Below are 22588 nucleotides of genomic sequence, written 5' to 3' on the forward strand. Positions count from 1 at the left end.
GGGTGTTGACTCATTTAAACTAACATATTCATCCTGCTGTAACCAGGTTTCTGTAAGGCAGAATAAATCAATATGTTGATCAATTATTATATCATTTACCAACAGGGACTTAGAAGAGAGAGACCTAATGTTTAATAGACCACATTTAACTGTTTTAGTCTGTGGTGCAGTTGAAGGTGCTATATTATTTTTTCTTTTTGAATTTTTATGCTTAAATAGATTTTTGCTGGTTATTGGTGGTCTGGGAGCAGACACCGTCCCTACGGGGATGGGGTAATGAGGGGATGGCAGGGGGAGAGAAGCTGCAGAGAGGTGTGTAAGACTATAACTCTGCTTCCTGGTCCCAACCCTGGATAGTCACGGTTTGGAGGATTTAAGAAAATTGGCCAGATTTCTAGAAATGAGAGCTGCTCCATCCAAAGTGGGATGGATGCCGTCTCTCCTAACAAGACCAGGTTTTCCCCAGAAGCTTTGCCAATTATCTATGAAGCCCACCTCATTTTTTGGACACCACTCAGACAGCCAGCAATTCAAGGAGAACATGCGGCTAAACATGTCACTCCCGGTCCGATTGGGGAGGGGCCCAGAGAAAACTACAGAGTCCGACATTGTTTTTGCAAAGTTACACACCGATTTAATGTTAATTTTAGTGACCTCCGATTGGCGTAACCGGGTGTCATTACTGCCGATGTGAATTACAATCTTACCAAATTTACGCTTAGCCTTAGCCAGCAGTTTCAAATTTCCTTCAATGTCGCCTGCTCTGGCCCCCGGAAGACAATTGACTATGGTTGCTGGTGTCGCTAACTTCACATTTCTCAAAACAGAGTCGCCAATAACCAGAGTTTGATCCTCGGCGGGTGTGTTGTCGAGTGGGGAAAAACGGTTAGAAATGTGAACGGGTTGGCGGTGTACACAGGGCTTCTGTTTAGAACTACGCTTCCTCCTCACAGTCACCCAGTGGCTGCTCGGGATCTGCCAGGGGGTAACTAACGGCGGCTAAGCTACCTTGGTCCGCACCGACTACAGGGGCCTGGTTAGCTGTAGAATTTTCCACGGTGCGGAGCCGAGTCTCCAATTCGCCCAGCCTGGCCTCCAAAGCTATGAATAAGCTACACTTATTACAAGTACCATTACTGCTAAAGGAGGCCGAGGAATAACTAAACATTTCACACCCAGAGCAGAAAAGTGCGGGAGAGACAGGAGAAGCCGCCATGCTAAATCGGCTAAGAGCTAGTAGCTACGCTAAGCTAGCGGATTCCTAAAAACACGCAAAGTGAATAATGTGTAAATAATTTAGAGGTGATTCAGCAGAAGGAGTGCTTTAGTTAAGCCACGTGAAGATTACACTGTGAAACAAATCGTAATCTAGATAACTAGATCAATCTAACTGCGCAGATTAAACAGCTAACAGATACAGAAAAACACCGCTGTGCTCCGGAACAGGAAGTGATACAATACCGCAGTGATTATTAAATCAGACACAAAATAGACAGAGTGTGAAAAAAAATCTGTAAAATCTACAACTGTCACAATTATTGAAACGCAGAGCGCCATCTTGGGTGGTGCATTCTGGGTATGTGGTGTTTGAATAAGGTGACGAGGGAATTCTGATTTCAGGAGGCATTCCTGGAGGGTGTAATTGGGAAATTCCAATCTCCAAGTGCAACTGGAACACACAATATGCCCTCAGCTTTACTTACAATTGTTAAAACAGATTAGAGTCACAAAGTGTTGCCCAACATCTTGTATTTTCAGAATTGCAGCTAAAGCCTGTCTGACATTAGCAGTTTTTGATTCCCCATTGTCTACCACACTGGCAATTACCAATCATAACAATAAAGTATCCAGAACAATAATTCTTCCCTGACCCAGAGGGGACAAGACACCATTTTCCAACAGAGGAATAACTGGATTTAATTGGGGCTGAGCGGAGTTATTCTTGTATAAATGTAGGTGAAAGTGGACGAGCAGGTACAATGTGCAATAACTGGGGCGTCCCATTCTCTGAGCAGAATTGTCCTTCTGATCCTCCTCGTCAACAGAAGAGGAGGATTTTAACTGAGACATTTTAGCTTTTTGGGAAAATGTCAGAAAATGTGGACAAGAAAGAAACTTTTTTGTGCTGGTACATGTTTTAAAAAAAAAGAAAAAGGTCATATCATGAGAATCATACATAAGCAGAAATAATCAGTTACATTTGTTTGTAATCTGATATAAAATAGTAGACAATAATACCAAGTGTGATTACAGAAGAATTTTGGATACAATTTTTTTTAAAAAATCTGTCCTTATTTCATTCATTTTGAATTTGGTCCAGAGATTTTGGCCAAATTTTGGATTGGAAAACGTCTTCCAGTCCAGTGTGGTGCAGAAATAAAACATTTAAATGATCAGTCCTTAGAAGCAGAGAAAATATTTGAGTTATTTTTTATTATAGATGTGGTGCGCACGTTATGCAGTGAGTGTTTGTGTCTTCATGTGTGCCAGATACCTGAACGTGAGCCAGGTGCTGCAGCTCGGAGGAGTCAACGAGGACATTCCCTACATCTACCCTCAGCTCCAGCACAAACACTTCACCGGCTGCATCCGGAACCTCATCGTGGACAGCAAGGTAACATTAATGCAAACACACACACACACACAGAGAGAGAGAAAGTGACACCTGCGCTGTGCTGACAAATGGATTAATAACACATTCCCGCTGTGGTGGTGCTCCTGTGCCACAGAAGATGTGTTTTATGCTTTTAACTCTCACCTCAAAGTGCTTTGAAATGCAGACGGTAACACGGTGAAATGGAACTGGAACCTTTCCCACTCCTGCACAATCTGACTTCACCTTAAGACTTTCCAGGAACCTTTCTCCACACTGGAGCTATTAAAGTCAAGGATTCCGTCCTCAACCGTGACAATCCCAAGTCTGACCCAAACCAATTGTTAAAAAATATATATATTCTGTAGGAAGACATGACTCTTGCATGGCCGCTTCATTGTAGAGCCGGACAGTTTGGTGACAGCTGGATTTTTCTGCAGGAATTTTGTGCTTGGAATGAAATAAATCTGTACTAAGAGAGATGTTTTACCTCAGGCGGCCCCACACTTATCAGTCCTCTCCTGGTTTCAACATAACACAGTGTGATGAGTGAATCCCCAGTAATGAGGGCAGAGAAAAAGCAGCATCAATTTTGTGACAGCCTTTTGCTGATTGTCAGAATGCCCAAAGCTCTCATTTTGATGAGAAAATGATGAGGAAAGCACCACACAGATTTAGTAACTTTCTGACTCTGGTCCCCCCCCCCCCCCCCCCCCCTCCAAGAAAAAGAAGAAAAATATATCAAACCAGGCTCTTGGTTGACCAGATGTGCAGAGCTGTCAGTGAGTCAATGGTGAGTTTGTTTTTTTGTTTTTTTTTTCATTTGAGAGCTGAACTCTTTTTACACACTTTTATTCCATAGGTGTTAGTCAGACATCAAGAACACCTGAAAAATTAATAACCACGAGCATGTAACTGCCAAACATGTCAATCAATATCATCCTCATCTGTTCCATGGCAGGTCTGTAGGTCTGTAGGTCTGCCTTGAACCGCAGACCTACAGAGGTCTTTGCAACTGCTTCAGATAATATTCAAACAAGCTAGTAGTTCATGGACCAAGCAGGTTTCAGTACCACTTAATGATACTAAACACTTCAACCTCAGTGAACTGTGACCTACACAAAAATTTATGGGGACCATCCCAGGGTGGTAGCTGTAGCCAGGTTGGGTTCAATGAGGGATTACGCAGCAGTCAAAATTTAACAATGCTGCAATCATTTTGAAAAGTATACCGCATTATTTGTCGGATCATAGGGGCAGTGGTGGGCACAGATAACCAAAAAATTAACTTTGATAACAGATAATCAGATAACTGAAGAGTTATCTTCAATAAAGATAAAACAATAAACCACCCAAAAATGTATCGGAAGTTACAGATAACCGATAAATTCCAATATTGTCTCTAGTACATTTGCAACTATTAGTAAAACGAATTTAAGTTTTAATGCCACAATAACTTCTACTAATATTAAAAGTAACAACAGACCCACACACTGAGACAACACTTTTGTCTTTGAACATTCTGCCCCTGCTGGAAGCTCTTGTTTACTACAGCAGTCCCAACACAGAGACACCCTGAGAGCAGCCCTAAAGCCAGCTCTCTATCAATTACAACACTCCGGTCAGGCGGAGGTCTTGGAAAATAAAGTCATGCTGACTTATGGTTTTGATTTATAAATAACATTAATACCGACAGAATAACTCCATTAATGTTAATTCTGTCATTTGTACACAGTTAAAATACAGCATATATCTTTTAATGTTGAACAATGCACTAATTCAGAGGTTTAGTAACAAACACAGACAAATCGCAAAGGATTCTGGGTAAAAGTGCCTCTGCTAAACACTGATTGGTTCATTATGTAAACCAACACGTTAATGTGACATCTGTCGTGTGTTGGTGTTCATTTTTTTATTTGTAAAAACAGGCATTTTTATGGAGCCCAAGAAGTGTCATGGCAAAATGTTTTGCATGTGGAGAGAATGTGCGCACGTTTTATGATGTTGTAAAACGTGTTTTACACTGTGCAAGGTGATTTTTCATGCAGGAATTTTTGGATCGAGTTTCAGGTTAATCGCGCATCCTGCATCGTGTAGTGTACATGCAGTAACAAGCTTTAACATCTCACGACCACTTCCTGATCGCGATCGTATGGTCGAATGAAAATCAAACCTGTTTGATATTATTCTAGTCGGCCGTCGTGAGGTTATCCTCCTGCTGAAAAGCTACAAGCATCAAACCGCTCGCACTGTGCCTGTGCAAACACTGCAGAGCTGTCTTGTAATGTTATTATTATTATTTTTTTTGCTGTTGTTTTGTTTTTAAACTTCATTTGTAAAAAAAAAAAAAAAAAAGCCATTTGCAAAGCCAAAAAGTTGATTTGACAATCATCTGATATATGTTGGGGAAAGTGAGGAACACGGACCCACAACAGGGGGCGCAAATGAACGGACAATGAAGAAGTCAAATAACAAGGTTTTACTGTTGTGAATTCGCACAACAAACACAACAGATCACAACTGTAGAATAAACCAATTCCACTGGTGACGTGTGAGCAGGCTCGACGATAGGAGACGTCCGTCCGAGTCGAACCGGAACCACCCGATTTCCTCTGCCACCGAACCCCGGAAATACTGGAGCCGCCAAGTCCCGAACTCCCAGGTGGCCACTGCCTCCGCTCGTGGGATCCGGTACTGCTGGCGAGGAACAGAAACAGTCAGATGTGGGTGCGGCTGCACCCAGCAACACGTAGGGTGGAAACACCACCTCCACCTCTAGTCACAAACAATATTGCAGTGAAGGGTACTTATCCGATATGGATCAAGTTCAGTCTTCAGCTGTCTTAAGCACAAGCAAAAACAGGTTAGTCCTCAGAAATATGATGACTGGCTGAGTGCGTTACCTTCCTGGTAGAACGATATCTCGGCAATGAGATGGAGATGCCGTCCAGCTGATATACCCCTCAGCTGATGGATGTCAGCTGTTTCAGGTGATGGGTGACGGCTGTCACCTGGGCTGCTCCTCTTCAGCGGCAGCGCCCTCCAGGGCCTGGAGCCCGCACTCCAGGCGGGGCGCCCTCTGGTGGTGGTGGGCCAGCAGTACCTCCTCTTCAGCGGCCCACACAACAGGACCCCCCCCTCAACGGGCGCCTCCAGGCGCCCAACCGGGCTTATCCGGGTGGCGGCGGTAGAAGTCGCAGGATGAAGCTCCTTTTCACCCAGGAGCATTCTTCGGGGCCGTACCCCTCCCAGTCCACCAGGTATTGAAAACCCCGGCCCATCCGTCGGACATCCAGAAGCCGGTGCACGGTCCAAGCCGGCTCACCGTCGATGATCCGGGCAGGAGGTGGCGCCGGACCGGGAGTACAGAGGGGTGAAGTGAGATGTGGCTTGATTCTGGACACATGGAATACAGGATGGATCCGCAGTGAGGCCGGAAGCTGAAGCCTCACTGCGGCGGGATTGACGATCTGGAGCATTTTATATGGTCCTATGTATCGGTCTTTGAGTTTCGGGGAGGCTACTTGCAGTGGTATGTCCTTGGTGGATAGCCACACTTCCTGCCCGGGGCGATACGTAGGGGCCGGGGTCCGCCGCCGGTCTGCATGGGCCTTAGCCCTCGCCCGGGCCCTCAACAAAGCAGAACGGGCGGCACGCCACACCCGACGGCACTTCCGCAGGTGGGCCTGGACCGAGGGCACACCGACCTCTCCCTCAACCACCGGGAACAATGGGGGCTGATACCCCAAACACACCTCAAAAGGAGAGAGGCCGGTGGCTGACGACACTTGACTGTTGTGGGCGTACTCGATCCAGGCCAGATGAGTACTCCAGGCTGCCGGGTGCGCGGCTGTCACACAACGTAGTGTCTGCTCCATCTCCTGGTTGGCCCGTTCTGCTTGCCCGTTGGTTTGGGGGTGATACCCGGACGAGAGACTGACCGTGGCCCCCAGTTCCCGGCAGAAACTCCTCCAGACGTGCGAGGAGAACTGGGGACCGCGATCGGAGACGATGTCTGATGGTATCCCATGCAGCCGGACGACGTGGTGGACCAGGAGGTCCGCTGTCTCCTGGGCCGTTGGGAGCTTCGGGAGGGCCACGAAGTGGGCCGCCTTGGAGAAGCGGTCCACTATCGTGAGGATGACGGTGTTTCCCTGGGACGGCGGGAGGCCCGTGACAAAATCCAGGCCGATGTGAGACCAGGGGCAATGAGGTACGGGCAGCGGCTGTAGCAAACCCGAGGACATGCGGTGGTCGGCTTTGCCCCTGGCGCAGGTGGTACAGGCCTGGATATAGTCCCGGACGTCGGTCTCCAGGGATGCCCACCAGAAGCGCTGCCGGATGACTGCCACGGTTCTACGCACCCCAGGATGACAGGAGAGCTTCGAACCGTGGCAGAAGTCCAGGACCGCAGCCCTAGCTTCTGGTGGGACGTAGAGCCTGTTCTTCGGCCCGGTTCCGGGGTCCGGGCTTCGTGCCAGGGCCTCCTGGACGGTCTTCTCCACGTCCCAGGTGAGGGTGGCCACGATAGTGGACTCCGGGATGATGGGATCCGGGGGATCCGACGGCCCCGTTTTGACCTCATCTTCATGTACATTCAAGGCATCCGATCTCTGGTTCTTGGTCCCGGGACGGTAGGTGATCCGGAAGTCAAAACGGCCGAAGAACAGTGACCAGCGGGCTTGCCTGGGATTCAGCCGCTTGGCGGTCCTGATATACTCCAGGTTCCGGTGGTCAGTGAAAACCGTGAATGGCACGGACGTTCCCTCCAACAGATGTCTCCACTCCTCAAGAGCCTCTTTCACTGCAAGGAGTTCTCGATTGCCGACGTCATAGTTCCGTTCGGCCGGGGTCAACCTGCGGGAAAAATAGGCACACGGGTGAAGAACCTTATCGGTCTTCCCGCTCTGGGACAGCACGGCTCCTATCCCTGAGTCCGAGGCATCCACTTCAACCACCAACTGGTGACTAGGATCGGGCTGCACCAGAACGGGTGCAGACGAGAACCGACGTTTCAACTCCTTGAACGCGGCATCGCAACGATCCGACCAGGTGAAGGGGACTTTTGGAGAGGTCAGGGCTGTCAGGGGGCTAACTACCTGACTGTAGCCCTTAATGAACCTCCTATAGAAATTAGCAAAGCCGAGGAACTGTTGCAGCTTCCTACGGCTTGTGGGTTGGGGCCAGTCTCTCACCGCCACAACCTTGGCCGGATCAGGAGCGACGGAGTTGGAGGAGATGATGAACCCCAGGAAGGACAAAGACGTGCGGTGGAACCCACACTTCTCGCCCTTCACAAACAGTCGGTTCTCCAACAACCGCTGTAGGACCTGACGTACATGCCTAACATGGGTCTCAGGGTCCGGAGAAAAGATGAATATATCGTCTAGGTATACGAAGACGAACCGGTGCAGGAAATCCCGCAAGACATCATTAACCAACGCTTGGAAAGTCGCGGGAGCATTGGTGAGACCGAACGGCATGACCAGGTACTCAAAGTGACCTAACGGGGTGTTAAATGCCGTCTTCCACTCGTCTCCCTTCCGGATCCGAACCAGGTGATACGCATTTCTAAGATCGAGCTTCGTGAATATTCGGGCTCCATGCAGGGGCGTGAACACTGAATCCAACAGGGGCAACGGGTATCGATTGCGAACCGTGATCTCGTTCAGCCCCCTATAATCAATGCATGGGCGAAGTCCGCTGTCTTTTTTACCCACAAAAAAGAAACCTGCATCCATCGGGGAGGTGGAATTCCGGATCAACCCGGCGGCTAACGAGTCCCGGATGTAGGTCTCCATTGATTCGCGCTCAGGCCGTGAGAGGTTGTACAGCCTGCTGGACGGGAACTCACTGCCCGGAACCAAATCAATGGCACAATCATAAGGACGGTGGGGGGGAAGGGTGAGCGCCAGATCCTTGCTGAACACGTCAACCAGGTCATGGTACTCCACCGGCACCGCCCCCAGATTGGGCGGGACTCTGACCTCCTCCTTAGCCTGGGAGCCGGGAGGAACCGAGGAACCTAAACATACCCGATGGCAGGTCTCGCTCCACTGCACCACTACCCCGGACGGCCAATCGATCCGGGGATTGTGTTTTACCATCCAGGGGAACCCCAAAATCACATGGGAGGTAGCAGGAGTCACAAAAAACTCGATCTCCTCCCGGTGATTTCCTGACACCACCAGAGTTACAGGTGGTGTCTTATGCGTGATCGGAGGGAGTAGGGAGCCATCTAGCGCCCGCACCTGCACAGGCGAGGTGAGCGCCACCAGAGGGAGCCCTACCTCCCTAGCCCATCTGCTGTCCAACAGATTCCCCTCCGAGCCCGTGTCCACCAGTGCTGGGGCCTTCAGGGTTGAGTCCTCATAAAGGATCGTAACTGGGAGTCGTGTGGCGATGTGGGTGTGTCCCACATGAATGTCTTGGCCCACCCCTAGCCCAGTCTCTAGGGGCGGGCGTTGGTGTTTAACCGCTCGGGGCAGTCTTTTACGTGGTGCTCTATCGAGCCACAAACAAAACAAGCTCCGTGGGCCTGCCTCCTCTGTGCACCTGGTGCCCTAAATGTTGCCCTACTCGTGTCCATTGCTTCGTCAGCAGGGGGAGCTGTGGCCCCACGGAGCGCAGGGGCCGTGGAGCGTGGGGAAGGTGGAGCGCGGTCGGAACCGGAAGGGAGAGGGACGGCGCGTGCCCGGCCACGCCCTTCGTCTCGTTCCCGCCGACGTTCTTCTAACCGGTTGTCTAATCGTATGACAAGATCGATGAGCCCATCTAAATCCCGCGGTTCGTCCTTAGCCACCAGGTGCTCCTTAAGAACCAATGACAGTCCGTTTACAAAGGCGGCGCGGAGGGCAGTGCTATTCCAGCCGGACCTCGCAGCCGCGATGCGGAAGTCGACTGCATAGGCAGCTGCGCTCCGACGCCCCTGTCTCATCGACAGTAGCACAGCTGAAGCGGTTTCTCCTCTATTAGGCTGATCGAACACGGTTCTGAACTCCCTCACAAACCCATCATATGTCTGAAGGAGCCGTGAATTCTGCTCCCAGAGCGCTGTAGCCCAAGCGCGTGCCTCGCCGCGAAGCAGGTTTATTACATAAGCTACCTTGCTAGCATCGGTCGCGTACATAACTGGACGCTGTGCGAAGACGAGCGAACACTGCATGAGGAAATCCACGCACGTCTCCGCACAGCCTCCGTACGGCTCTGGGGGGCTTATGTATGCTTCCGGGGAAGGTGGGAGGGGTCGTTGAACGACCAGTGGAACGTCAATGTTACGCACAGGGTCTACGGGAGGGAGAGCTGCAGCGGCGCCCGGAGGGCGCGCTTCCACCTGCGCGGCAAGAGCCTCCACCCTGCGGTTAAGGAGGACGTTCTGCTCGGTCATCAAATCTAACCGAGTCGTGAAAGCGGTGAGGATCCGCTGCAACTCATCGATTACCCCTCCTGTGGACGCCTGCGCGTCCTGTTCTTCCATTGGCCGTTCAACAGCCGGTTGACGCCCCTCGGGATCCATGACGTTGGCCGAGATATCCTGTTGGGGAAAGTGAGGAACACGGACCCACAACACGGGGCGCAAATGAATGGACAATGAAGAAGTCAAATAACAAGGTTTTACTGTTGTGAATTCGCACAACAAACACAACAGATCACAATTGTAAGAATAAACCAATTCCACTGGTGACGTGTGGGCAGGCTCGACGATAGGAGACGTCCGTCCGAGTCGAACCGGAACCACCCGATTTCCTCTGCCACCGAACCCCGGGAATACTGGAGCCGCCAAGTCCCGAACTCCCAGGTGGCCACTGCCTCCGCTCGTCGGATCCGGTACTGCTGGCGAGGAACAGAAACAGTCAGATGTGGGTGCGGCTGCACCCAGCAACACGTAGGGTGGAAACACCACCTCCACCTCTAGTCACAAACAATATTGCAGTGAAGGGTACTTATCCGATATGGATCAAGTTCAGTCTTCAGCTGTCTTAAGCACAAGCAAAAACAGGTTAGTCCTCAGAAATATGATGACTGGCTGAGTGCGTTACCTTCCTGGTAGAACGATATCTCGGCAATGAGATGGAGATGCCGTCCAGCTGATATACCCCTCAGCTGATGGATGTCAGCTGTTTCAGGTGATGGGTGACGGCTGTCACCTGGGCTGCTCCTCTTCAGCGGCAGCGCCCTCCGGTGCCTGGAGCCCGCACTCCAGGCGGGGCGCCCTCTGGTGGTGGTGGGCCAGCAGTACCTCCTCTTCAGCGGCCCACACAACAATATAACCAGGGTCAAAACAAATACAACACTGCCATCTACTGGTTCCCAGACGCTTAGTACTTAGGGCGAATACTGCCATGAACACTACTGGCCAGTAGATGGCAGTAGAGGCCTTGAAAACAAAATTCCAGATAATCGGAAGATAATTGGTCCGATAATGGTTTTTAAAGTTATCTAAAAAGATAATCCGATAATGAAAACATTATCTTCGATAATTATCTGTTATCGGATTATCGGAACTGTGCCCACCACTGCATAGGGGTTCCAAAATGGTATAGTTTGGACTGTCTATGACTGAACGTTATGGAGTTATATGGGGTAAAAACAGCAAAAATGGTGACAAAATCAGTGTCATGTTGTGTAGGGGTCAAAAATTACAGTTGCTCCAGTTATAGCAAAACATGATGTGCATTACTGGTTGAGTTAAATGGGTTTTAATGGCTATTAAATTTGGAGATTGAGCATTTAACGCAGTCAAAATGGATACAGAAGTCGCTCCGATGCAAACCCAGCCCCAGGTGTCAACTGGGACCTAGGCTACCCTAACCCTGACCCAACCATAACCCTAATCCGGGCCGAGTTCTCCCAGGGGTCAAGTCATCTTGTTACAGTCAAAACAATTCCATTTATTAATCAGATGCTTAACTTTTCCATTTGTCAGGACTTCAGCAGTTCTTATTCCTGGCCGAGATCAGTGCTGAGTTTTCTTGAGCAGCACCCTGCATGGCTAAAGTGTGTCCCTGGGAAGGTTAGCATGTTGATTGGCATAGACAAGGATGAAATGTCCACCAAGTGCACCAGGCCTACCACAGGACATCATGAGCTGACTGCAAGGATGGGGACACAATGACTTTTCCTGACCTCTTCTGAGTGGTGTCCCTCCTCAGGATGGTGCAATAGCAAATGTGACCAGTTAGGAGAGATCGACCGAGGTGTGCCGAGTTGTGGCCAAAGTCAATCACGTGCAAGACCTGCTACAGGATCAGTACCAAGTTGGCCTATTTTGCCCTGTTGGTGACTGCATTGTGTGTTAATTTAATGTACACGTAAAGTGGTCGAAGCTAATCATGCTCATCTTGGATGATCCTAACCCCGAATGACACTAAATGTATGTATGAATGTTACCTTAGCATCTACCATGGTAGATGCTAATGTTACCATCTACCATAGTTAGCATTTTCTTTAAGATGACCCATCAGTAGTCAAACATGCCTTGTTGACAAAACAGTGTCGGGTTTAAAAAGCATTACTCTCCAAACCCAGAAACAGGAATAAAGTGTAGATTTCACATCTGGAGTGATAACTGAGGACTTGCTGCCTCCATAAATACTATAAGCCCGTTTTTATTCAGCAGACCATTCAGGCTCTGTTAAGCCGTGGTGTCCGAGGATCTAAATGGCAATAAGCTGGTGTTTCTTACCGTAGCTGCAGACGTAGCAGGAGGCTGCACAAGGTGATTCACTAATGAGAAAAACCTGCATGATGCATTTGGGAGGACGTAATAAATCTCCAAGTTGCAAGCAGCAGTGGGTGTGCTGATGATTAATAATGTTGATCGACATCTTCCAGGATTATCAAATTGGGTTTTTTCCCTCTTCTTGCAGTGGTACTAGTTTTCCTATCACATTTCACATCTGTGTCTATAATCACATTGTGTGATTTAGCACTTTGTTGACTGATCAACACGGAGAACTCACAGATACTTTACATAGCTCTGTGAAAATGTTTTAGGCATGTTACGGTTTGATTTTTTACCAAAGGCCATCAAATATGGCCATCGGGTATTGCAAAGACGTTGCATCCATCTGTCCATCTGACCATGTGTCCTTCTGTCTGTGGTCAGCATAAGTCCAGTCCTGTTACTACCAGAGTCTTCAAATTCACAGGGAACATTGTTGGGACGCAGACCTTGGACAAGTTCAGAGATAGCTAACCCTGACCTATTTTAAGAGGTATTTTAAGAGGTTAAAAGTCACATTCTGTGTCATTCTGTTCTCTCTTTTTTTTTTTTTTTTTTTGAGGGGCGGGTGTGACAGCCAATCAGAGTAAAGTGGCACCGTGACATCAGTGACTCTCAATTTCAATTTCTTCAATGTATAAAAGCGCCAAATCACGATAACATCGCCCCAAGGCACTTAACACAAACCAGTTCAAAAACAGTTTAAACTGAATTAAAAACAAGTTTAAAAACACAATTAAAAGTAAAATTTAAAAGAATAAATTTACAAATAGTTTTTAAAAAAGCAGAATAACACACTTTATTAACCAAAGCACTGATAGAAAAAATGTGTCTTCAGTCTTGACTTGAAGGTCTCCACAGTATCGGACTGTCTCATCGACAGTGGGAGACCATCCCACAATACTGGATTTACACACAAACAAAACTCTGTTTTGTTTGTGTGTAAATGCAACCTCTTGTATTTAATTTAATATACATTAAATTGTGCTAGCAGCACCAAACATTAACAAAAACGTCTTTGACAATTTCATTTAGCCCAAAATATGTTCGCCGAGCTGTACTCTGATTGGCTAAATAGTTGTCTACGAGACCTCACTTTTCCCAAAAGTAGGTATTTTTCATGTGGGGTCTTTCTGAGCTTCCAGGGGTTCTGAATGAGGCATTATTCTGTGCTCAGAAAGCAGTTTTTAAATGAGTAAATATACTTCTGGAGTTTGTGTCTTTCCCTTCTGGCCATCACGTGTTTTTAACGCTCTGCTTTTGTCTCATCTGCTTGTGCCCCTTTTTTTCCACTTTTGTCGTAACTGTTGAAAGTTTGAGTCATTTGGCGGCTAATGGCTCTCTGCGCGCTGATGTGTTAGAACATTTTCAAGTGTTTAATGTGTGGCATGAATTATACAGCGGTTTGCAAACACGTGTAATTGTTGCAACATGCCGCCATGGCCCAGATGGATTTCTGATGTGGCTTCACACGTTTCCCCAGAGCTGTTTGAATGTGAAACTGTGCGATGCCAAAACTTGTTGTGCACATAGTTTGACGTCGAATTGACTTCTGCACGTCCCGCGTGTCATGACGCCTCTTCATGGTGGAGACAGTGTGATGTTCACTTCCAGCACAATGACAGCTGTTTTGGTTTAAAACGCCACACTTCCTGAAGGCTGCTAAGATTTTGTAGCTGCACCCAATACCTGAAATTTATGTCTGCAAATAGGGTGCAGTGACGGTCTGACATTTTGTGTCGCAGCCAAAGTGATATATTTTTTTTATAGATATTTTCATAAGGCGGTGGCATCGGATTACCGGCAGATCAATGACAACAACCCTGAAGTGTCTTTCAGGAATTGATTCCTGCCGACGGTACATCAGCAGGCGGCAACATTCTCATTCTCAACTAACAGAAGAACAACCACTGTAAAAGGTCATCAGCCAATGAGGTTCTTCCGTGCTGGAGGTCAGAGCCAATCAGTGGCTCCAGGGCAGAATGACTCACAGTCGGTTTTATGACACTCACATTCCCGCGTCCTGGCTCCGGGCCTGCTAGAACTCATAAAGGCTGATCTGAGGAGACTCAACAAATTAATGTCTTTTATGGCGTCCTTTTGTGAGGGACACAAATTTAAACGTCCAAGGTTCCTCCATCCTCTCAGGCCACACTGATGACTCCTCGGCTTCCTGGCCGTGGTTACAGAGGAGATGTGCTCTCAAAGGTCCGTGCGCTCAGCTCACGACCTTTATGAGAAGTTTTCCTCAGCTCTTTTTTGTTCTTGTTTTGACTTTATTTTATTTTCTTAGTGTGTTGACGTCCTTGAGCCTGGTTCCATCCTCTGCTGTTACTTTTACTTAGTAACAATATTCTCTTCTATTTCCTTCCTTTTTTGTGTCCGTCCTTGTCTCATAATTTTCATTTTGTCCAGTGATTTTCTCCTCATCAGTGTCCTCTCTTCTTTGCCTTTCAGTTATATGATTTGGGCTCCCCGGCTGAGTCCCAGTCCAGCTCCCAGGGCTGCCTGACCACAGACAGCAGCTGTGTCACTATGGGCTATCCTTCCTGTGGCCACAGGGGTCGCTGTCACGGCGAGTGGGGCTCCTTCAGCTGTCAGTGTGTGCTGGGCTACTCAGGACGCCAATGTGATGAGGGTAGGCATGTTTTTTTTGGGGTTTTTTTTTTGCAAATTTATATGAAGAAATAAACCATAGTTCCCTGGTTCAACTCACATACCAAATAAATCATGATAGGTGATATAGGACTTTTCCAGGAATCAAAACACTAAACATGTGCCTTCTGGCAAACTGTAGCTGAAACTTTGTATCTTCTTCTGAGGAAAATCCTCTTGTACACCACTTCAACATAAAGCTGTATAACTTTCAAAACTTGCACTTTGCACAGTTTCTCCAACCAGAAAGTCCTTCAGAGCTTGTCTGGGTGTTTTAGTGGCTTCACTCACTTCTCTCCTTCCGGCATGGTCACTCAGTTTTTGAGAACTGCCTACCTAACACAGATTCTCCATAGAAAATAATCCAACCTCCCCCCCTTATATCATCAAATCTTCTGATTTGGGGTTTTAAGGAAAACAGGGCAAAATAACTAATACAGGTTATTTAACATAGTTTCCATACTTTCTATTTAATTTTTCTTTAAATTGCGGCGGCGAGGCTGACAAGCTAATTGTAGTCCATTAAAATGTCAACAATGATGAACACTGTCCTAGCTTTTTCTGATTTGTTGTTGCAAATTACTGTTAACCTTCAAGCAACCGAGTCTGATCCTTTATGGTAACAGCTGAATATATATACTTCTAAGCAGAAAAATGTGTTCACCCATGAATTTGTCAGTCTAATTCAACATTTTTTCACACTGAAGCGGCAAGGATGATGGAAAGTCATGTGAGGTCATTTATGACCCTGGAAAGACTTTTCAATGTTTAAAAGAATCAAATATCCGCTAAATACGCAGTAAAGATCACATGCAGATCAAAGGTAGTCTATTCATTGTCACAAATGAGAGTGATTGAGGCACTTTTGACTGACATATAATTCAGAAGTGTGCACTAAATGGGCTTTTCAATATTAAATTCAAATGTCCACAAAATCTACAATCCGGATCAGATCCGGTTCAAACTTTGTCAGGTGATACTGAGTACCAGTCTGCATCGAACTTTCAAATATGAGAGTGATTGTTAAGATAAAATGTAAAATATACATTAAATGGGGTTTTCAATGTGAAATTTAAATGGCCACAAAATGTGTAATCTGGATCAGATCCAGATCAAACAATGCAAACAATCCGAATTGTCAGTCAGTAAAGGATACCATCCTACATAACAGTCTCAAAAATGAAAGAAATTTGATCTTTTTTGACAGAGTTATGAATTTTTGAATATTCATTCAATGTTAAAGATAGGGATTTTGCCAATTTTTCAAGATTTTTCCTGACTTTGCCCTTTGAGCTATGACCTTGGAAACTGAATCAGTTTTTGCGTATCAGGATATGAATCTTAAGTAAAAAAGAAATTAAAAAAAATTTCATAACAACATGAAAAATTGTGGGCTCCAGGCTGTTCACAATCAGAAAAACAAACAAACATTACCTCCTCCAACTTCAATGGGGGAGGTATTATAACTTTTCAGAAATTTTCTATAGATAGAGGAAGCAGCACAATATGATGAACACAAATAGAGCCTTAAATGATCCCACCCGGCCGTTTTAAGTTGCTAAAATAGTCGCTTGAGGGCACAGCATGTGAAATTCTAGATTTTGAATGGTAAATTTCTTTAAAATTTGATCCATGTTACTGTGATGCAATGGCAGGGTCGGGTAGGATTACTTTGAAAGAATACATGTGGATTACATGTATGTATGTACATACATTTGGATTACTTGTAATCTGATTACTTTTGGATTACATTTCAAAGTAATCCTACCCAACCTTGTGCAATGGTACATGTGTAATTTGCACAAGATTTATTTTTGGCCCTCTGATTAATTTATGGTCCTTCAGAAAAAAAGAATTTGTGGGCCTTTTGTCTCGATCTTACACATGTGAAATAAAGTGTTAAATAAAGTAAAGTGGATTAAACATCCAAACACTGAACAGTTTCCCCTCCTGAGGCTGAGATTTAGTACACTGATGTTCCAGCCAGAGAACAAACCCTAACATTTGCTGTCTTACTTTTTGTTCTTCCTGCAGTAACTCATGAGTCACTCAGTTTTGGTTAAAATCAAAGTATGAGTGAGAAGGAGACGTGGAAATAACAGATGGAAAAGCGTGAATTTGAAAATGCTTTGAGATGGAAGAATGACTTTGGAAACATCTGCAGTGAGCCTGTTTTTGACTTCTGCCAGAGTTGATGTAAAATAGAAGAACTGAGATGAAGCTAAGCTAAACCATGAATACATATTCGATCTCATGTCTGAGACGTGTTTTGTCCTCCCTCAGAGTGCATGTTGGGGAAATTGTTGGAGCAATCTTTTAAGTGTATCAGTTACTTCAGGTCAAGCTTATTTATTTATTTATTCATTTATTTAACTCAAACAGACACAATGTAAAACTGACATGAAAACTGAAGCACCAAAACCAGCGAATAGTATTGCTAAAAATCTACTTCACTCAATGTTCAATATGAAATACTGAGGATCATTAATCTGTGTAATAATATACAAATAATGAATGCTTATGAGTTCAACGGTATGAATATTTCATGAGGTAAAAGGTGGAACGTACCATTCAAAAAGGCAAAGCCGAGTTGAATGATACATTCCAGCTTTCATCGAATTAAATATTTGTTCCATTGAAAGAATGTAAAAACACATTATTTGTTTTATATAAAGGCTAAAATACATCCTTGTCATTTGATATTATATTCATTTACAAACAACAGAAAAGGGACTTACATTTTGGTGCATCACTGCACTGACTTTGTGTACTTCCAAAAAAAAAAAAAAAAAAGACTGGGTTCCTCACTCCAGCCAAAAATCACATCAGAGATTAATCCAGCTTTGGTGCATCACTGCTGCTCTGACATCAACAACCAAACACAAACTTTATAAAGAAGTCCAAAAAAAATTCTGCCAATGAAGTCCGCGATGTAGTGCACCACCTTTGTGTACTTCCAAAACAACAAAAAAACAAAACAAAACAAAAAAAAAAACCCTATACCTCCTCAGTGCCGTGAAAAAAAAAAATCACATTAGAAATTAGTCCAGCTCTTCATTCTAACTTCCTCCTAACAGCTCTTCATGCCTCCAGACGGCTTACAGCGTAGTGGATTTGTTTGTGTGTGTGTGTGTGTGTGTGTGTGTGTGTGTGTGTGTGTGTGTGTGTGTGTGTGTGTGTGTGTGTGTGTGTGTGTGTGTGTGTGTGTGTGTGTGCATGCGCACGTGTTAGAAGAATTGGCACCGTCAATTGGCTCATTCAAATCATCGTCCGTCAGCAAAACAAACTCTGCATGTTTAGCTAAATGCTGCTCCCGTTAGTGGGCGGGGTTTCCAGCGTGCAATGGTACCAAACATATGGAACCAAATTGCACTCTAAATGCAATGCAACAGAAATGGGACGAATCAACCATGTCACGTGACATACAAATCACTAATCAAATCACAAGGATCCACTCAGCCGTTATCCGGCTGTTAAGCGCTGACATAACGCATCACGTGATAAATCTTGTTTCCGGGTCCAAAGACCTCCAAGTTTACAATTAAAGTTATGTCTGTTTGATCCTTTTAAGGATTTACAGTTTAAGTTTAGTTTGTGTTTACATTGTGCGCAAACCTCCGTCCCTCCCTTCTCCGCCTCCACCTCCGTTAACTGCATTCGTCTGGTTCTATGGTCAGAACACTTAATATAACTTTTTTTTTTCTTTTACTTTACATATTTTATTATGCACAGGTAAAATATACATGACTGTTTGTTAATAAAAAAATTTATTACAATAAACAGGACGTTAAAGTGCAAATTTCACTTTCTCCCTGAACGACATGAACAGGAAGTGATCGCAGCTCGCAGCAACTCCCACTGAAAATAACGGAGAAACGACCTGAGCGTCTGACATTTTTACATAAAACAAACGCAGTAACAACGTCTAAAGACCCAATTAATATATCCAGGAGAGTTTTAGGCACAATATACAAAGAGTTTTATGCTGCTATGTTAATGCTGTTGTCCATGTACGACGGTGTAAGTGCAGCCTGATCAGAGCGTCTCAGTGCAGTTCTCAATGTTACTGACAGCGCGCCTTTTTTGTTTGGAGCCGGAAGTTGAAAATCACATGATGCATTACGTCACACTTAACAACCGGATATAATACTGTTTAATACGTCCCATGTACCCTTCGTATTATAAGTCTCCAATGGGATATAATAGTAATCTTTTTTATAGTTTCTCAATATATTGGTTAGTTTATTTTTGTATTTTATATTTCTTGTATTTGTTTTCAGCTTCTGTCATTCAATGTTGTATGAATTCTCTATATTGTAGATTTTTCTTTTTTGCAGGCATTTTGCAGCCCATTTATGATCCACTGGTTATCTGTACTTTTGTTTCCCACAGTATATTGATCAACTGGACAGTTGTTTTTTTTTTTTTAATCATATAATACATTAAATATTCTGATAAATTTCTCATTGAATAAGGCATTATCAATTTCATTTTCATTATATGTTACTTCCCAGTCTTGTGGCAGTAAATCGTTTAATGATGCAGCCATGCAACCTTCTGTCCTTACTCTTCTGGATTGCAGTGTATTGTCCTGCTTGTTTTTCAAATGATTACAAATATAGAATGAATAGAATGATTACAAATATAGACTGGATTACAAATAAGACTGGAAAGTGGTCTCTAATGTAATTCGCCAATAATCCACTTACCGTCTTGTTCTCAATATCATTTGTAAATATATTATCAATTAAGGTTGCACAATGGCTAGTAATCCTACTGGGTCTTGTAATTTTAGCAATATTAGAAAATGTATCAATGAATTCCTTAGTCACTTTGTGATTATTTGGATTCAAAAAATCAATATTGAAATCACCACAGATGAACAAATCTTTGTGTTTTCATGTTGAGACATGTTCCTCCATCCAGTCTTTAAAAGTGTGTTCTGTATATACAACTCGCAATAACAGTTTAATCATTTCCCCTACATATTTCTATTGTCAGACATTCAAGTACATTATCAACCGCCGTTGACATTTTGTCAACCGCCTCATAGTTATCACACATATCCACATACAGAGCCACACCAAAATCATTTCTGTTTTTTGTCTATTCATACAAATCAGTTCATATCCTTCAAGTTCAAAGTCCATACTGCTTTCACTATTAATCCAATTTTCAGTTATAGCAATTATGTTGAAAAGTAGTGAAAACTGACTTGAGTACACTCTAACAAAGGGACTGCTGTTGCAATGAGAAAAATTTATGAAATAATTTGCATAATTTTTCAAAGTTATTTCAACTATCAACTGTGTTAATGCCACAAGACTTCTCTAGTTAAGTTGAAATAACATAAAAAATATATGCAAAGTGTTACATCACTTTTTCTTATTGAGACAGTGGTTCATAGTCCTTGGTGGTATTAACGTTGGCGCACACACGTCTGCTGTTGAAGAAGCGTGTACCAAGTTTAACATCACACTTTGTTTGCAATGTGTCAGGCTGACTTGTATTTGTGTTTGTGTGAACAGAAGTCCCAGAGTACTCCTTTGATGGCCACAGTCATGTGCACTACCACCTGGCATTCCCATTGCCTGCCCGGAGGACATGGGTTCAAGTCTTGGTCCGAACCCGCAAACACAGCAGCGCCATCCTCAACCTGATCTCCAAGGAGCAAAACGAGTACCTGCGAATAGAGGTCAGCGTGCATGCACACAAACTGATGGAATCACATCTGGTTGATTTTTAATTTACAAATCTCTCCTCAGGTGAAGAGGTTTATTGAAAAAATTGGGGTAAATGGGAAACAGTTCTTGGGGTAATCGTATGTTTTTACATCATTTGAAGCATTTTTTCTGCTTCCTTTCCTTCTTTCTATCCTTCAAAGTAACAGCTGTCATTTTCTTGCCATCATAAACTGCACCTACTGCTTCTTTCAGCCTCAGTTATCCATCAGTCCTGATAGGAAAACCAACAAAACTGTCAAGTGAACACGTAGCTAAAGGCCCCATGTGGTCTCAAAGGTGTATGTAGAATATGATGAGAATATTCGTTACAGTGTGCTGAATTCTCCAAACTTCCAAATAACCATTTAGTTATTGTAAAATGTGTAACATTACATTTTACAGTGAGGTAAAAAGTATTTAGTCAGTCCCTGATTGTGCAAGTTCTCCTACTTAGAAAGATGAGAGAGGTCTGTAATTTTCAACATAGGTACACTTCAGTTATGAGAGACAAAATGAGAAAAAAAATCCAGGAAATCACATTATAGGATTTTTAAAGAATTTATTTGTAAATTATGGTGGAAAATAAGTATTTGGTCACCCACAAACAAGCAAGATTTCTGGCTCTCACAGACCTGTAACTTCTCCTTTAAGAAGCTCTTCTATCCTCCACCTGTTACCTCTATTAATGGCACCTGTTGGAACTCGTTATCTGTATGAAAGACACCTGTCCACAGCCTCAAACAGTCAGACTCCAAACTCAACCGTGGCCAAGACCAAAGAGCTGTCGAAGGACACCAGGAAGAAAATTGTAGATGTGCACCAGGCTGGGAAGAGTGAATCTACAATAGTCAAGCAGGTTGGTGTGAATAAATCAACTGTGGGAGCAATTGTAAGAAAATGGAAGACATGCAAGACCACTGATAATCTCCCTCAATCTGGGGCACCACGCAAGATCTCATCCCGTGGGGTCAATATGATCATGAGAACGGTGAACAAAAATCCCAGAACTACACGGAGGGACCTGATGAATGACCTGCAGAGAACTGGGACCAAAGTAACAAAGGCTACACACTACACAGAGAGGGACTCAAATCCTGCAGTGCCAGGCGTGTCCCCCTGCTTAAGCCAGTACATGTCCAGGCCCATCTGACGTTTGCCAGAGAGCATATGGATGATCCAGAAGAGGATTGGGAGAATATCATGTGGTCAGATGAAACCAAAATAGAACATTTTGGTAAAAACACAACTATTCATGTCTGGAGGAAGAAGAATGCAGAGTTACATTCCAAGAACACCATATCTACTGTGAAGTATGGGGGCGGAAACATCGTGCTTTGGGGCTGTTTTTCTGCAAAGGGGACATGACGACTGATCCGTGTTAAGGGAAGAATGACCGTGGCCATGTATCATGAGATTTTAAGCCAAGGCCTCCTTCCTTCAGTGAGAGCATTGAAGATGCATCGTAGCTGGGTCTTCCAGCATGACAATGATCCCAAACACACCGCTCGGGCAACGAAGGAGTGGCTCTGTAAAAAGCATTTCAAGGTCCAGGAGTGGCTGAGCCAGTTTCCAGACCTCAACCCCATAGAAAATTTGTTGAGGGAGCTGAAAGTCCATGCTGCCCAGCAACAGCCCCAAAACATCACTGCTGTAGAGGAGATCTGCATGGAGGAATGGACCAAAATACCGGCAACAGTGTGTGCAAACCTGGTGAAGACTTACAGGAAACGTTTGACCTCTGTCATTGCCAACAAAGATTATGTCACAAAGAATTGAGTTGAACTTCTGTTATTGACCAAATACACTCAACAAAAATATAAACACAACACTTTTGGTTTTGCTCCCATTTTGTATGAGATAAACTCAAAGATCTAAAACTTTTTCCACATACAC

The 22588-nt window shown here is 44.7% G+C and overlaps 1 protein-coding gene across 1 annotated transcript in view; it reads left to right on the forward strand.

Annotated features, from left to right (window-relative positions):
- The window catches only part of si:ch211-186j3.6 (neural-cadherin), a 1133875-nt gene that overhangs the window by 977079 nt on the left and 134208 nt on the right, over window positions 1-22588 (forward strand). The window contains 3 exon segments of the mRNA XM_034183518.1: window positions 2491-2614; window positions 14775-14955; window positions 20501-20667. Coding sequence (XP_034039409.1) covers window positions 2491-2614; window positions 14775-14955; window positions 20501-20667 — 472 coding nt within the window.

The sequence above is a fragment of the Thalassophryne amazonica genome, chromosome 2 (genome assembly GCF_902500255.1).
Source record: "Thalassophryne amazonica chromosome 2, fThaAma1.1, whole genome shotgun sequence".
NCBI classification, from domain to species: Eukaryota; Metazoa; Chordata; class Actinopteri; order Batrachoidiformes; family Batrachoididae; genus Thalassophryne; species Thalassophryne amazonica.